Source organism: Geospiza fortis, unplaced genomic scaffold, assembly GCF_000277835.1.
Source record: "Geospiza fortis unplaced genomic scaffold, GeoFor_1.0 scaffold200, whole genome shotgun sequence".
NCBI lineage: Eukaryota > Metazoa > Chordata > Aves > Passeriformes > Thraupidae > Geospiza > Geospiza fortis.
In genome coordinates, this window is record NW_005054353.1 from 3,118,875 (window position 1) to 3,136,560 (window position 17,686).

Consider the following 17,686-nt stretch of genomic DNA (forward strand, 5'->3'; position numbering starts at 1 on the left):
TGCTGAGGAGCCTTTATCTCCCTGTTTGCACATATTCTGAGTATCTGTATGGTAAACCACGCCCAGCAGCTGCTGACACTGCACAGCATCTGAAGAACAAAGACTGCACGCCAATGCCTCAATGGCCACACAGTCCCATCACTAACACACAACAGACCTGGCTGTGGCTGCTACCCAGAAGAGGCCTAAAACTGACTTATTGGAAGGGAACATAGAAACCTTTCAGCAGTGTGTGCTGCTTTTATACCCCCTCTGCTCCCAGCATCTCATCAGTTTCTCAGTTTCATGAGTTCTAAATTTTTTTCTTGTATTAAAGAAACTGTGCAGCCAAGTGTACAGTCATTTCAGTTAAATCTAATCAGGTGAAATGCATAACTTGGATTTACGTTATTTGATAGTAGCAGTGTCCAAAATTACATTTCAGTAAATTTCATTTCACAAAAACTTCACTGTGGAAAGAAAATATCAATTCAACTTAAACTAACTTTTCTCTTAGTTCAATGTTTGTATGGAAAAATAATTAAGCAGTCCACTTAGAAAGGCATAATCTGTTCATGAGCATGCAGGTATCAGTTTTATCTTATGAGAATTTTTCCATGTTCCAGTTGCTTCATTCCTTATTACATGCTGCAAAAGGCAGTAATAATTTTTATAGCCAAATATCTCTTCATAAGATACCAGGTGGCTTTCAATATTTACTATTTAAGTCATGCATGAAATTTAAACATTACAAAAAATGACTTACCCGTTGACACTCCTGAAATATGCACATTTTCAGAATGTTCTGCAAGAGCACCATTTCCTAAAATTAAACATAATGAATAAGCTAATTTCCAAGATAAAATTTGTAAAAATTCTTCAGATACCTTTTTACAGAACAGAATGAACAAACCTGAAGTTCTTTTAATTAATATTAAACATGAAACGTCCTACATAAGTTTTATCATAAATTAAAGAGAAAAACTAGAGAGAAAGTTACCATACAATAAAAAATACCCCCACCCAAGCATTGTTAGTTTACTAGGAACAATTAGATGTACTAGAAAGTTAAGGAACAAGCAGAGACTGATACTGTCAGTTTTGAGAAACCTTATGCATGTCAGATGGTAGACTCTGTATTTTGCATCAAGTCCTATTTTATTTTCAAGAAAGGTCTCTTTCAATGCATCTTCCTCATCTCCTTCTGGAGCAAGATTTGCTAGTAAATGCTATGCAAATAAAGACATCCAGGGGACTACACCCATCTATTTCAGAAAAATTGCAGCCTACACCCTTTATCCAGACAGTTCAGATACAGCAGGGAACCAGCTACCTTTGAGAGTAACTCTCCCTCAATGTTCATTAAAACGAAGTAGACTTATGAAGAAGAACAAGACCCATGTGGTCATTGAGAGTAAGAGACCAAAAAAGTTATCCCTCCAAACACCATACTACTTTGTACTCTCCAAAGTAAAAGAAGTCTGGTAAAGCCAAGATATTTGCTGGCAGGTGGCAGTCCTGGTACAGGATGCAACACATCAAATTGTATTTGTGTGCATTTCTCCCATCCTTTATTCATTATCTTTTCTTTTAACCTTTACAACAGATTTTTAGTAAAATCTTTCAGAAATTTCAGGAGGAAACAGCTACTTTGATATATAAGTTCCTTTGAACACAGGCAGTGAATCTAAAATGTAAAATACTTCACTAAGCAAAAAACCCACAACTCTTAATCCTTCAAAGTTTTGTAGTACTTAAGATTTGCCATGTCACACAGATTTTCATGCATGTGATATCAGCTGTTCTACCAGCACTGCAATGTCAGTGTACTATGTCCAGGAACAAGAACCTTAAATATATGAAGAAAACACAAATTCCTTTTATACCAATTTAAAGACTATTACAAGTTGACCAAGAACAGAGTATACCCCAGTGCTCCTCTGGTACAGTGACTATACGTAGCATGTTTAAGAAATTGCTCCTCGGGTTGACACCAAATATAGAGAGCTGTAATTTTTATCTTCTTAAAGACACAATACAGTTAGAAACCTGATGATCGTAATTTGTAGAAAAATAGTAAGTTTAATTTTTTTATTTTTAAAAACTAAATTCCTTGGCTCTTTGAAGTGGCATGGTTCCCACTCCATTTTCAACATACTAATTTCACTGCATATATTTACATATCAAGTTGCTTTGTCTCAGTTGTTAAAAAAATTCCACACAAACAATTCTCCTCAATGTTCAAAACACTGAAGTATTTTTAAATCAAATGCTATTTCAAATACTGCATTGGTGAGCAACTATTTTTCAATCAAACTATTTTCAAAGTAAAATATACATCTAAGTTTTGAAAAACTGTTCTCCAAATAATTTCTCTGATTTGCATATCACTGTCATGCCAAGGGATGTTGCCACTCTAATTTTGTGTGTACAGTAACACTTACCTCTCAATTTACAAAATAAACATCTTCGCTGGAAAATGATTTTACTTGGAACTAATTCCACAGAAGCATATTTCTGATTGTTTTGTTTTCCATTATTTCCATCAGCATAAAGAAAACATTAACACATTTCAGGACCTCTTGTCTAACCTAAAAATAACTTACTGACATTTCATCTTTAAAGTACACCAGGGATTATTCACCTTTTTACTTGTAAAAAGGGGTATTAGCACATACAGTTATATCTGCAGTTGTTATTGAACACTGAAAATGAGCATCATGACAAAAATGAAGGAACTCACAAACATCTAGAAATATGAAAAACCCAGAAGTTATTACATTGAAGACAGTCATCATGATGCTCCCAGAATCTGAATTCCTGACAAGCTGCCTGTATGCAAAGACCAGTAAAACAAAAACCCCAGAATACTAATGAAATCAGTTCTGATAAAAATACAATGAAACATGAAAAGACTGACATAACACTGACGTGATGGAAAACAAAACAAAGTATATATATATCAAAGACTGACAAAAACTATAAATCAGTAATAATGAGAAGCATACTAAAATGGGAACTTGCATCCAAATCCTGTATGTGTTGACTCAGAATTAATGGGCTAAGAAAACTTAAATCTCCCAAATGTTCAAAGGAAGAATTTAATCTTGAATACCTAAAGAGAGAACACTTGAATATTTTCCATCTAAATATGCTTTACAATCGAACAATTAATCTCTTGAGATAAAGAGCTGTCATATTTATTGTCAAACTAACTTCAATGATTAGTCAGAAGTGGCACTAATGTGTGATGATGAAGCTTAAACTCAGATCCAAGTACTACAGTATCAAAATAAGGTCTTTTTAAAAAATAAACTCCCACTAAACTTTCATTACATTAAAGATTAGGAATCTCTCAGATTATTACTTCCTCTTTTATTGAAAACTGTCATTGAAACAGTGTGTTCATATGCCATTTAAGTGTTACTAACTGCTGACAACTTTATGAATTTTTTAGGCAGTGATCCTCGTATGATCTCAACAAATAATCACATGGTTCCTTTTAAAGTTAGCTTTCTAGAAGACCAATATATCATGTAACAGGTAAGTAACTTCCATTAAGATAAGGGAACATAATTATCTTTGAAATTCCTGCTAATCTATTTAACACAGCAGAATATGAAAACGTAAAATAACATTTCTTAGGTCATCAGTAAGTTTCTATATTTCTTTATGTCCTAAAGAAATATTTGCTATTTATGCCCATTTCAACCTGAAGTTTTAAACTGAAGCAGGTGTCACCTAAAAAAACTCAGCACTAGGTTGGTCCATATCAGTTATAGGAGTCTTCACAGCACAGCACTGGAAGCTACACACCAAAAAGATCCTGCCTTCTGTGCTGCCTGTGAAAAACTAGGATTGTTTTCTTTAAAACCAACATCTTCCATCACTTGTGTAACCAGGACCCACCTTCTTCACATCCTTCTATAAACACTTAGTACAAACACAAAACACAAATATATGTCAACTTAAGCCCTGAAGCTTAAGATATGGTCAGCAATTGCACGTAAGTTAAAAAATTCAAATGGACAAGGATCAAGATAAAATCAAGCATTTAATATACTTTATTTAAACAAAACAAAACAAATTCATAAACAGAATAAGAAATTTTAAACTACTGGTAGCCTATAGGTTAAGCAAAAGTATGGAAAGTGCTTTTAATGGCTTTCTACTGAGGTGCACATGAGTTTGTTGCCACCATTCGTGGTAGTATCTCTAAAGACGACTTGACTGCAATACAAAAAAACACACTCAACTTGTCGCTAAGTGAGTTGGACTCTTGATAGAATGTTTTACAGCATGGAACAACCTCCAACATTTGAGGTGCCCTTCTGCCTTCAACAAATTTAAAAATCTCCCAAATGTTCAAAGGAAGAATGGTTATGTTCAAAGTTGTTCACTCATTCTTACAGATGTATCCATAAAATTTTATTTTACTTTCACAGCACAAAGCCAGACCTTTTGACCCCCACCCCTTTTTTCTGTTCCACTCAAATCCTCTGGGCTGCAATGCCACCTCATCTAAGGAGCAGGCAGAGACAGACAAGTAGTTTCACTGACACTTGAATTAATTCCTTTTGATTCATGTCTCACAGTTGACTGACCACAGAAGCAAGTAAGATTACACTAGGTCTGCCTTCAGGTTTTCTAGCAGTTGGGGAATTTCTCCCTTACAAATCCAGATGAAACTATGGCAAACATATCATACCGCACCCAGAAAATCCTGGCACTGTCAAAACATCAGTTCCCAATATCCTGGTCCAAGACTCCTACATGTAATCTGGAGAGGTGAACAGAACTATGCAGAAGATAACACCCATAGCCTTGGAAGGTATTTGACTCACTAACTACTTCTGAGTTTCATCACAGGTAGGAGATTAAATACAGGCCTGGGGAGTGGGCTGGCAACAAAGAAAATGTGGCAGCAGCAAACACTTCAACTAAAGAGCAAAGGAAAAGAATGCTTTCACACTATAAAAACATGACATGTTTGGAAAAATCACCTGCCAAGTTCTATATATTTGAAACCCAGATAGTAGCAGTGATGCTGAGCCTCACTCTGGAGGCTAACCACAATGCAGCAGCCTTCATTTTAGGATGTTACACCCCTACTTCCATCTTTCCCCACAGCCTATGCAGCACAGCTCTCTCAAAATGGGATGAGTATCAGACTCAAAGGATTATGTGCATATAACTTCAGAGCATAAAACTAAGCCAACAGTCCTGATATGAGCTACTCCTTTGATTTGTACTCAAATTCATGCATTTACAAAAAGCACAGCCAAACAGACCCCCCACTAACCTCCACCCTCCTATAGTTAAGTCTTCCTTAGTCAAAATATTCAGATTAAACAAGGCAACCTTCTGCTCTCCAGATATATAAATACATATATATATACATATATATATAGGTGAACTTGAAGGATTTGGACAAAGAACAAGTTTACCTAAATGCTGATATATTTGAGACAGCAAATAATGACTCTTAAATAAAGCAGTTTTGATTTCAAATTGACTAAAATTAGTAAATACTAATATAATACACTGAAATGATAAATAGTGCAAAAGTACACACAAAGATTTGGTACATGCAACTTTGTCTGATGTGATTGTAAAATCAAACTCTATAACTTCAGTTTGAAATAACATCATGTACCTTGAGACTGAATTAAATCCAGATGGTGTTTTACAGAAAAATTGATTGTTGAAATGAAAAAATTAAAAGAAAAAAAAAACCATAGTAGCAAAGGCTATTTAACTCACCTTTATTTCTGCTGTTATACTAAGTAGTTACTGTCCACAAAGAAAAATCACGTACACCTATCTCCGTTGAAGCTAAATTCTTCTGTATCAAGATTAAGCCTGTGCCATTATCCTCAACAGCCAAATTACAACCCCCTATAAATAGAACTGTATAAATTGAAGAAGTGCTGTAACTGAACAGCTATGAAGAGAGAGCTTTTTCTAAACTACCTTGAGTTAAAAGGTACTGTGGTGCATAATGAATGCTACATAAGCAGTCTGGACAGGGTATTTTTCTTGAATCACAATTATCAAGGGCAAGAGATCAACAACAGTTCCTGTATATTATGTGTTTCTAAACACCCTTTATCATGATACGTGTTCAACTTGCTTTACACTTTAGACAATGTATTTCATGGCCAAATATCCTTTCTTCATCCTACTCCCAAAATTTCTTCTCACCCTGTACCTCACAAAACTGTCCCTTGTCCTGAAGTTACCCTGCATTATTCTTCACTAAGTTTCGCTTCTAATTGACCAAAATAAGGTTACTACATGCTTTCAAGAACAAACGACATGCTTTCAAGAACAAAGAACCCATATCACCTCCCTAAAAAACCACTTAGCAATGGTACTTTGATTAATGAGTACAAAAAATAAAAATAAAAATAGCCTTCTTCATCTACAGATACTGGAGCTGGAAAATCCATGATGCCTTCTTGGAATGACCCTTTTTGATAGCACATTTTGTGACAGGCCCAGCCAGTGGCCCATTTCCTGCAAACACCTAAGCACAGCTGAGCAGAAACAGAAACAAGCTTCCACTGAAGATGCCGTGTGTCCTGCTGAGCCACAGTCAGGCTCCTCTGCCAAGCCTGCGGGAGAAAAGTGGCAAAGGCCACTGCCTGCCTCCCATGCCTATGGTTACTCCATGGTTATGATGTTACAGCTCAGAGCAGGGCATGTGGGAGACCAACAGAAAAACAAGTACTACTACTCTTCAGATAAACTAGATGATCTATAAAGGTTCCTTCCAACACAAACCATTCTAAGATAAAAGCCTTAGTTTGGTATGTAATCCAAAATACTTTACTGAATTACTTACTCATGGGCCACCTGCACTTAATGAGCCAAAAATAAAAATCAGTTAGGAGCCTTCTCAGTCTTTTGACCCATCATTTACAACCTCATCTCTTGAACACTTTCCTTATATTTGTTAAACTAATGTGCATTTAGAATAAAACACATCAGCTGAAGGAATTTAAAGCTGTATCCACAGCCAAGAGCTACACATGCATAGGTAGATGGCCATACTGCTGCCAAGCTGTCCTGCACTGCAGAAGGATCAGTATTCAGTATACTGAAAGTACCCAATGAAAGAAATACTTTCTGTAATCTCAGATGGACGTGAGCGCATAAAAAGGACTAGATGTGCTTTCCCCTCATTTATAACTCAGAGTCTCTAAGGTTTCTCCTGTAGTTTCTTTTCTATCTGTGCACCATGGGCTCTTCAACCACTGCTAAATCAAACTACAGAAATTCAAATTTTCTCTTCCTGAGAAGACAGGAAGAGCCACATGCACTTCAAACTACACAACTGAAGGAACTGAAAGTGAAGCAAACAGTGGAGCAAAAGGAAAAAAAAGTAAGAGCAGTCCAATAGTTTGAAACTTACCTCCCCCACAACAGTCTGTGAAACATGGAGTTATTGCCACCGGGAATGCTTCAAACTAAGGTGGAGCACAGCTCAGAACATACAGTCCACTGAAGTCAGGCAACTATTTGTAATATCTCTACATCCAGTAAAAAAGCAAAGCAGCAGTCTCATTCGCAAATTTCTACAATACCAGTCCCAGCTTTTACAGGTATCACCATTTTACTATTTTCTGCCTTCTGAGAGTCTAGGTTTGCCATCACTACATCCCTTCTATTAGAGATATGCATGAAATAAAATTAGTTCGTGCACTAATATGTATTTGGATCAACTACTTGGAAAAAGACTCACAAATCACAGTAATCTTGTATTTTCTTGTCTTCACTGACTTTTTTTACATAGTGTATTGCACTTTGACCACTAGTTTTTGTCCTACACCCAGCTGCTACTTACTTCCTTGACAAAGGGCAACACGCAACTCATGATAGAAGGCAATTTAAAAAGCATCACGAGAAGAGACGATACTGACTTCTAGGAATTAACTGATCAATAATCTCCAGGGTAGCTGAAGAATCTCTAGAAGAGTTATTGACAAATTTTATATTATTTCTTTTTAAATTACAGTTTGGCATTAACTAGTTAGCCTTACTTTTTTTTTCCTTATTTCCTTAGGGTTAAGTACTGGAGTTATCAGAATTTCAGGTGATCATTTGTAAATCAGATTTCAAATGTGCAACAAGATGCCAAGTATCCTTTATGGGAGGGATGGATTAAACAACCATTTATTTTAATATAAAATTACACATGCAATACACAGAAACACTGCCATACAGGCATCCATCAGGATTTTCTACTGAAGGCATGCAGAGCAACAGTGACAACCTTTACTGCAAGTTCCAGTAACAGAAGAACACCTGCACAAAGAGGATACAGTTAATATATCTAAAATTTCTAAGAGTGAAAGCCAATGTTCAGATGAAATGAGAGTATGTGTATGCAAATACTACAGTGGCATAGGTAATTTCTTTAATTAAGAATAAAAATGACTAACAGATGAAACTACACTGAAATAGTGGCTTATTTAAATGTTTGATAATATACAATCCAGAAATATGCACATGAAATTTCACTGTAAAAGCAGAAAAAGCACAGAATTTGCTTACAATACTCAATGCTGTTAGTTTACATGGCACCATTTTCATTTAAACCAACTGTGATGTAACTTAGGTTTTAGACTTTTTTTTTACCATGTAGGTTTTAGATCTTTTTTTTTATACCATGTAGGTTTTAGACTTTTTTTTTAACCTTTTGCAACAACCAGTATCCACCATTTCATGCTTAGACAATTATTCTTGGGTATAAAATAATAGGAATGGTGCTGCTGAAAGTCTGCACTGTACATTCAAAACTTGGCTAACACTGTCTTCTATTAATCACTCTCTCACATTGTCCCTCCTCTCAGAGGAACTTTGTGTACAACATCTAGTTGCATGATACTTCTGAAAAACAGGTCTTTATTCATTTCTTGGTGAATAAAACAGTCATGAAGCTTCCAAATCCACATTTGCCCTAAAAAGCCTAAGCTCAAAAGTTAATCAGCACTTGAATGAACATCACACCTACTTTTATTGCCATAAGTAGGCCACAAAGGTGATCAGAGGGCTGGAGCACCTCTCCTGAGCGGAAAGGCTGAGAGCTGTGGTTATTCAGCTGTGGTTATTTCAGTGCCTAACCTATAGGAGAGCTGGAGAGGGCCTGTAGTGACAGGACAAGGGGTGATGACTACACTGACAGAGAGCAGGCTTAGTTTGGATACCAGGAGGAAATTCTTTGCTGTGAGGCTGGTGAAGAACAGAGACGTTTTCTCCCCATAAAAATGCCCCATCCCTGGAAGTGTTCAGGGTCATGTTGGATGGGGCTTAGAGCAACCTGGTCTAATGGAAAGTCCCCTGCCTACAGCAGGTGAAACAGATGGTCCTTTAATAGCACAGGCCATTCTATGATATGTTATAATTTGTAACACTGAATTAAAAATCTCCAAAGACAAATGTCCTCCTACCTTTACGTTTCTTGTAAAAGCATTGTAATTACCTCCAAACCTAAAAAATGTCTGCATTCTTTCTTCAAAAATTGACTATTACAATCAATACTCTAAAAATCTAAGTTTGCTACATCAGTAAATGCTTTGAATTTACAAATTACAAATCTATTAGCTTCTCTACCAAAACCTAATACATTCTTTATTCCTGATAGTTTTATGGCATGAACATGGGATTTGTCTACATTAGTATTTTCTTTCAGGTAAGGGACATGTTTCTGAATGTCCTGATCTGCTCCACTTCCTGCGCGTTCGTGCACATTACACTGGGGCCTTGCAACCAGCAAACTGGATTTCTCATGGAGGATACGCTCCTACTTGTAATGGATACAGAGTTTTCTGGGCCACACTAGACCTAGTCCAAGAAAAACCCTTTAGAAACATATATAGCACAAACTTGTGTCTTCAGCATAACTTGTTTTGCTCCAGGAATCCCCTCTTGCCAGGCTGTGGGATGCACCAACACAAACCCCAAGCACGTCCTCTACTCACCACAGCTCCAGTGCTGCCAGGTAGAAGGAGCTGTGGTCGGGTGAGCTGTGGTGAAGGTGAGGCTCCACCTCAACTTCAGGAATAAGCTCAGCCTCCACAGACATTCCATGTAAATGACACAAGTTCTCATTGTGGATTCACTAGGCACTGCATACATTATTCACCAATATTACACCAGTTGTGAATGCCATTGCAACACACATAAGAAATTGTATAAAATTCCCTATCATCTGAGATGTTAGCATAATACAAATTTCACATACATGCTGCCATCCAGATGACGCTTGAGCCTTAAAACAGAGCCCAAAGCACCATCAGGAAACATCAAGCAAACATTTGGAAGATCTGCAGTCTACAAATTATTCACATTCTTGCACCTAAGTGTGGCTTCCCAGTCACTTTCCACTCTTCTTTGTATTTTGAGTCTGCAACCATTAAAATACATTGTTTTAAAGTAGCAGCTAAACTGATTTGACTGAGGGATTTTTGTGTGAAAGTTTCAGAACAAAAAAACCCAAAACAAAACAGTTAAAGCTTCTCAGTTGTTGTTTTAAAAGGCAGGCACAGAAAAGTACCTGACATTATTTTTTATTCTCAGTCAAAAATTCCACAAACTATTTATAGACAGCTCTAATATACTTGGCAGCAAGCAGTGGAAATTGGAAATCTAGCAGAGACACTGGCTCAGCTTCAACAAGATTCCTGATTTAAAGTACATAAGCAGTTCTATTCATGTCACACCCTATCCTACTTCTGCCCTGCCAGGTATAAAGGAGGTTACCTGACTGACCACTGCCTGAAGGTTGTACATGTTCCCAAGTGGCAATCTAACTTTGCATTAGACAGGATAGAAAAAAAAAACAGATTACTAAACCAAAATCAAACAATTCAAACAGTGAATTCAGTCACCGAAATTACAACTAAATCTCAATGAAAAAAGTGAGGAAATCAGAGGAAAAGGGAGTAGATCCAAACTAGCAGGGGAAGCAAGAGAGACCATACTGCCTACCCATCCTTAAATGAGCTATGTCCATTATGAGGGTTAGAAGCCTATTCTTAACTGATTAGACCCTAACACTAATTTGAATCTAACACTTTGCCCTCCTATTTGGAAACTTCCACTGCTATATTACTTAAAAAACTAGAAAAAACCCAAGTCTAGCTATTTTAAACAGCTATTTAAAGTATTAAAACACAGTTATGAAAGAACTGCTTAGGCCATTTGTACATGTTCAATGGCTATAACTATCCTTTTCTAAAACCTCATTTCAGAACTTAAACTACATCACACTTGAGAAGTGCCAGACTAGGGGAAAATTTTGATGTGTGGGCTGCACAGTGCTTATACAGTAGAGGGAAGAGCAATGCAAATTTGATTCATACTCTTCACATGCTTCGTACTTTTACCTACTGGTTTCTTTAAATTATGGTTGCAGCAAAAAAAATTGCTTCTGTTTTTTTCATCATGCTAAATTATTTCTCATCTTAATTCTCTAAGTACAGGAACAAATGTTAGCACACAACAATCTATGTAGAGCTGGCGTATTGTATATTAAAAAATTAAAATCAAAACCCCATAACCATATACAAACAAAAAGAAGATTTTACTACTCTGTCACAAGTTAGATGGCAACAGCAGGACTTCATCAGGCCATATATTCTTAAAATATAATACTGCTGGTCATCCTCTTTTCCTTTTATGATTTGGGCCTGTGCCATCCTGAAAAAATGCTAACAGAAGAAATTAAATCATTATTCATAAAAAATAACTGCAACCATCAAAAACTTATAAGGTTGAAGAAATGAAAATATAATCTGCTATTACTCCACTAATCTCTACCAGGAACCCAGAAAACATCCAAGCTTCTGGTTCCAGACTACAGTATGACTCACATTTACAACTGATTTTTTTTTCCAAAAAAGACTGAAATAGTGTAGGAGTACTTGATATTGGAGGGTGGGGGAGAATCACGAGGGTTTTTGAAAAGAATGAAAACACTGCTCTACTGCTGCACATTTATTAGTGGCCTACATGTCATGTGTCAAAAAAAAAAGAAAAGGCCTAAGATACATCTAGAGAATAACAGTTTCAATATCCAGAACGCTAACTGGATTAATAAAATAAAGATACAACATCAATTTATTTCAAGCCTTTATTGAGCAGAAGGTCTAAGATGTCACAATCCAGACAGAGATCAAGCAGAAAATTTCATGGTTCTGACTGAAGCAAAAATAGGGGATTGAGAAATTAAACCGTAATTTCCAGATCTGCTATACATATTCTTTTTGGAACATTGGCCTGAGCAAACCAGAGAATACTGGAATCAGTGGTATAGTGCTGCTGAGCTTTAACTCCACCTTTGTGACAATAACAAAAAGTGAGAATTAACTGCAACATATCCCAGCTGAATTATGACATAAGTGACTTGAAAGCAAGCAGTTTACCAGGAAGGGTAATGAAGCAACAGTATATTTACAGCACATTTTGCACATATATCAAATATAAAAATCATAAAAACACTGCATGTTTATTGCATCTAAGAAAAATATCCTCGTTTGAAAGATAAAACTGTTTTCTTTCCTTCTTGCTATTATTACTAGAAATAGAACTTTGATTTTGACAACTTTTTATACTTTTTAATGTGTTTTGTTTCCTTACTGATAGAATTAAAAAGCACAGAAAAGTTCCCAAGAAAACTTGTTTCATTTAATGTATGAAAATGTTCACACAAATTACAGACCTTGCAAAGACTTGTGCAGACATGTTTATGCATAGTCTGGTAACTGGAGTTTTTAGACCTCACACACCTATTCACATTGAAACTGAACTTAAACCATGTCACGCTGTCTGCCCAGCTACCTTCCAGTAACACAAGACATATTCTTGGTTCCTTCTTAATGCTTCACTGAGCTAATTAAAGTGTAGAAGTAACCTTGCATAGTGTAACCCTGCACCCATTGTGCACCCAGTGTGAAAAAGCACAACCAAAGGGGGAAAGAGCTTCTAAGGCAATGCACCTTTTTTGCCTGTCCCTTCAACATCTGCGAAACAATACTTTTTGTTAATCACATGCAAACAACCTTGTGCAAAATTAATTACATTATTTATTACGAGCTATTTGATCTACTCTAGTTACAGAAGATAGAAGCGGAGATGTCACCGAGTTTAAAGGCAACCACAGGACCTTCTGTTCTTGCCATGGAAAAGACACTGAATCGACACAGTTCTTGCTCTAACCATGTCAGCTGGGAAATACCAATTGCTACGATAGGAAAGGTTATTAATTAGCTACACTAACTTTCCAGAGTTGTCTAAACAATGCTGCTTATTAAATATCCTCAGGATTTAAGAAGTATAAGAGATGAACTTGCTATAACTTGCTGGTCATAACATACTGCATTCCTCAAAATGTACTGTGAATCGCAACAAGTAAAAAAAGACAAGACATTAATAAAAGATAAGACAGCCTGAAAGACATGATTTTACCCAGATTAGTAGCTTCTTTAAATAAGAATCAGATCTTGAAATTGCTAAAGCATACTCCTAACATTAACATGTGTGCACATACTTGAATGTGTACACTCAGAACCCATGAAAGAATTCTGTGCATGGCAGCCTTGATATTTTCAGATTCTTTTGCTCAAATAGACTTGATTCATCAAAGCACACATGACAAGGGAAATAGCCAATAAAATTTATAATTTAGTAAAAATTATTTTGTCTCCAGTGTTTTATGCAAGATCTATATTCCTGTTTGAGAAAACTCCACTACAGCTACTGCATTGATTCAAGTCATTGATTCAAAATAGGAAAGTCCCAGGAGCCTCATGGATAATTTTTTAAAAGTCTAGAAGCTGTCTATATGTATTAAAAAAATTTTACAACCAATGGACAAATAGATGCATATTGCTAAGACCCAAATTCCCTCTTTCTCTTTGAAAAGATCTTTTCCTTTCTTCCTCCTTCCCTTCCATGCTATTTGCTATAAATCCTGTGATTCTTGTCCTGAAAGAATAATGCTGGTGCTGTACCTCACACATGAGCATGAGTACACCTGTTTTATTTCAAACACCATGGAGTATCTTAGAAATAAATGTTTAAAATAAATTTGTGATAAATTTTTCCTGTAACAGTACAAATAAGCTTTTCTCATTATTATAGCTTTATTGTGTCAGGAACTGTACAAACAAGAAAAACAACTCTTGCTCCACAGAACTCATTGCTTTGTAAAAACTGGAAATCTCAGCCCACCATGTTCCAAAACACAATCAAATGGCAGTGCTTTACAGGAAGCACAGCAGAGATAGGTGGGGTTAAAGAAAGCACATATGACGACTTTGTGTTTCCCATGGACAGAACTACCCAGGTGGTGGGAAGCACAAAGGAAAGAATGACTAGCCTTGAGTAATGTTCGTAAGTGATAAAGCTATCAGTACTAAAGAAACACAGAACAACAGGAGAGTAAAACCAAGTGAAACAGAACTGACATACAGCTATCCTGTACTAACAACTATCTCCTCAGTGCGCTTCACCTTCCCTCTCTCCCCCATGTCACTGAGAAAGTACAAAATTCTGAGCACCAAAGGGAAAGGCTTGTTCCTTTCATGAAACATTTGGAAATCCTGAATTACATTGATTGTCCTGGAGGTAGTACCAGAGACAAGAAAGATTATGTGAAAACACTTCTAATACAGCAATTCTAAGATAAGCACAGTTAACATTACCACCTTTATATGCACTAGAAACAAGCGCACTTCTGACAGCCAGAATACTGTTTCTCTCATTTCACAGGACTGTAGGGTACTACAGCCTCTTGCCATGGGGGTTCCCAGTAGTTAGAAAAGATAAATATAATCTTCTATTATCAGTGACTACAAACATGAGTGTTGGATAGTACTATGACTCCACAATTGCAAAATAAAGAAAAATAAAATCCTTTCTGTAGAGCTAGATAAGCATCTGACTAGACAGACAGTTTAGGCAGCTGCAGTTCAGTAGAGTACAGCACAACCTCAAGACAACCATAGTATACCTAACATTGGTTGAAGAGAACACAACAAAGTCTGTTTCAAAACACTTAAGTATGTAATTTTCTACTACCAAACTACATTCCTGAGACTCACAAATTACCCCTGAAAAACTATAACTGTGTCAAAGTAGACACACAAGTAATTTGCTATATGGATTCTGGTTTTGGCTTTTTACATAGCAAGTATTTGTCACAGAAATGTAAGGATCACAATTACTCACAGATGCCACCATTTACAAATGAAGGCTTGTTGTATGACCCTAAAGGCACTTTCTGTGCCTACTCTCAGTAGTTGGTAAGAGAAAGTCTCACATTTTATGGGTCACAAAACCCCAAATATTATTATATTACAGTAGCTCTAAGCCTTTAAGAATCTTTCATTCTTTTCTGTAACATGAACACAGATATTCCCATCTGTCTGTCATCTACATCCATGTAGTCCGGGCAGCAGAACCATAATTACTATCAAAGTGCTTTACAAAAAATTGGAAACATCTATAAAATTCATGATACATGTTTATCTCAGGGTCAAATTAACTCAAATGTGGTGGTACACTGCACCATCATGTTTTAGATCTAATTTCACTGCAATTCAAAAGAGGAAAGAGGTTTTTAGAAGTTAGGTAGTTGAAACAGGTTTACAGAGGTGTGAATTGACCCACTCTCCCTTTTTCATTCAGTTACCAACCGAAAGAAAAAGCCTATGCAGATGAATGACAAAGAAATAAGCTTCCTCCTTTCACTGAAACACAGTGATCCTTGGAACCATACCATCTCCCTCAGCTTCAACACCACCAGCATGAGGCTGCCCATTTCTAATACTCCTGCTCACAGTCTCACCCACATGCCTATCTCACCAGCAGAACTAGGAAAGGAGGTTCAAAGAAACTTGCCTACTGGGGATGAGCACTGAGAAAACCAAAGAGCATCACACTGCAGTGCTCTGAAAAACCTTACCAAACCATCAGTTCCTCGGGGGGGGAAAGCAGGCAGCCAGGACTAACAAACACACACACACACAAACAAATATGCACACAAACACGCACACATTTGCTCTAGGGCAGGCTTCCAACGACAAAAGCACAAATAGGAAGAGAGGTTTAAACATAGTAAGAGGAATGAACACCTTGGAGAAGAGAATGCCATCTAACAGGTATTTCCAAAATGCTTATCACCACATACCCTTACATTCATATTTATAATTACCTTCCAGTATGCTATCCCTACACCTAGTACACCTCATCTCTTTGACACAAGCTCTTCACATCTATGCTTTTCTTGATCCAAAAACATTCTCACTACTTGTTTACACAAGTCATTAAGTTCCTAAGGGTATTTTAAAACAACTATTTCTTTCTGCAATCCAGCTTCCTAAAAAGAATTTATTAAAATATATGGGATAATATTAAAAAAAATTAACTCTCTCTGTGGATAACCCTGACAAGAATAATTCTGATAAACACCAGATGACTGAATGTCAAGTTACATAGTAACTGCTTGCTCCTTTGTCCATCCAGTTCACCTCATATTCCAAAAGCCACTTTAGTTGTTTAATTTGAGTATATTCACTGTTATCCAACAATTTAACTATCAATTCAAGCTTCACTTCCTGTGGATCACTCAGCTGTGCATATCTGCACACTCCCCACAACTTCCAAACACTTTGGACTATTTCTACGTTTGGCAAAACATTTCTGTGTATATTCCAACACAGAGGTTTCATTGCAGATTTGTTACTAAGTGTAACAGATTCCACAAAGAACACAGTAATCCATGATAAAGAATGTTCTACCTCTGCTTCCAAGAAAATGTATGTGGTCTGAAGGAGCTCTTTAAGCGGCAGCAGCAGATCATCACTAAAACTCTTAAAGCACTCTGCATCCACTCACTTAAACACAGCTGAACTATACAATAGACTGTGTTTCTAACGTGCAGATGAGAGGAAATCAGTTGTTAGTAACAATTGTAAAACCAGACAAGGATAAGAACTGCAGTTCTAAATAAAGTAGAACAGACACTGCTCTGAAAGTAACCTATTTCCACTTCCATAACAAAACTCAGCAACTGGGTATTTCCCAGAAGGATGCTGTTGGCATTTAAATAATTTAGGACAACTCTTCATTCTCTATCTTCCCTCTAAGGGCCAGACTAATCTTCCTACACTGAGAATTGAGACTTCTCTGCAGAGGAGTTCAGATCATTAAGTCGTGCTCCTGTTGCCTCGCATTCCTTTAATAAGCCTGTCTTTTCCCACACTGACTGCCTTAAATTACACCAAATCAAGACTCCCCAGTTCACTCGACAGAATCAGTATAGGATCAGAAATGTGGAGTAACAAACTCTATGCACGCACAACCATGAAACAGCTACTTATTTTCTGTGCTTCAGTTTCTACCTTGCTCAACATACTTTACAGGAATACTGTCAGTATTAGTCTATCTTAATAATTAAACCTTATTTAGATAGTAAAGGGCTTTTAGAAGATTATGCAAAGAATATATTAAAACAAAAATATTTACTGAAGGTTTGCTACCAACTGTGTCACATGTAAATTCACAGTAAATTCAGACGTAAGTGAAGTTTATAGCATGCTTTTGGAGTAAGCCTATTTTTGAGAAGAAAGCTCAGTACCAGTAGGTCACCACTAGGTACATACATGCTCCTTTATAAAGAGAGATCACATGAGAAGTT

The 17,686-nt window shown here is 36.6% G+C and overlaps 1 protein-coding gene across 1 annotated transcript in view; it reads right to left on the reverse strand.

Annotated features, from left to right (window-relative positions):
- LRP12 (LDL receptor related protein 12) overlaps positions 1 to 17,686 on the reverse strand; it is a 37,194-nt gene that overhangs the window by 18,622 nt on the left and 886 nt on the right. Inside the window, exon 2 of the mRNA XM_014307997.1 lies at positions 746 to 802. Coding sequence (XP_014163472.1) covers positions 746 to 802 — 57 coding nt within the window. The remainder of the gene's footprint in view (positions 1 to 745; positions 803 to 17,686) is intronic.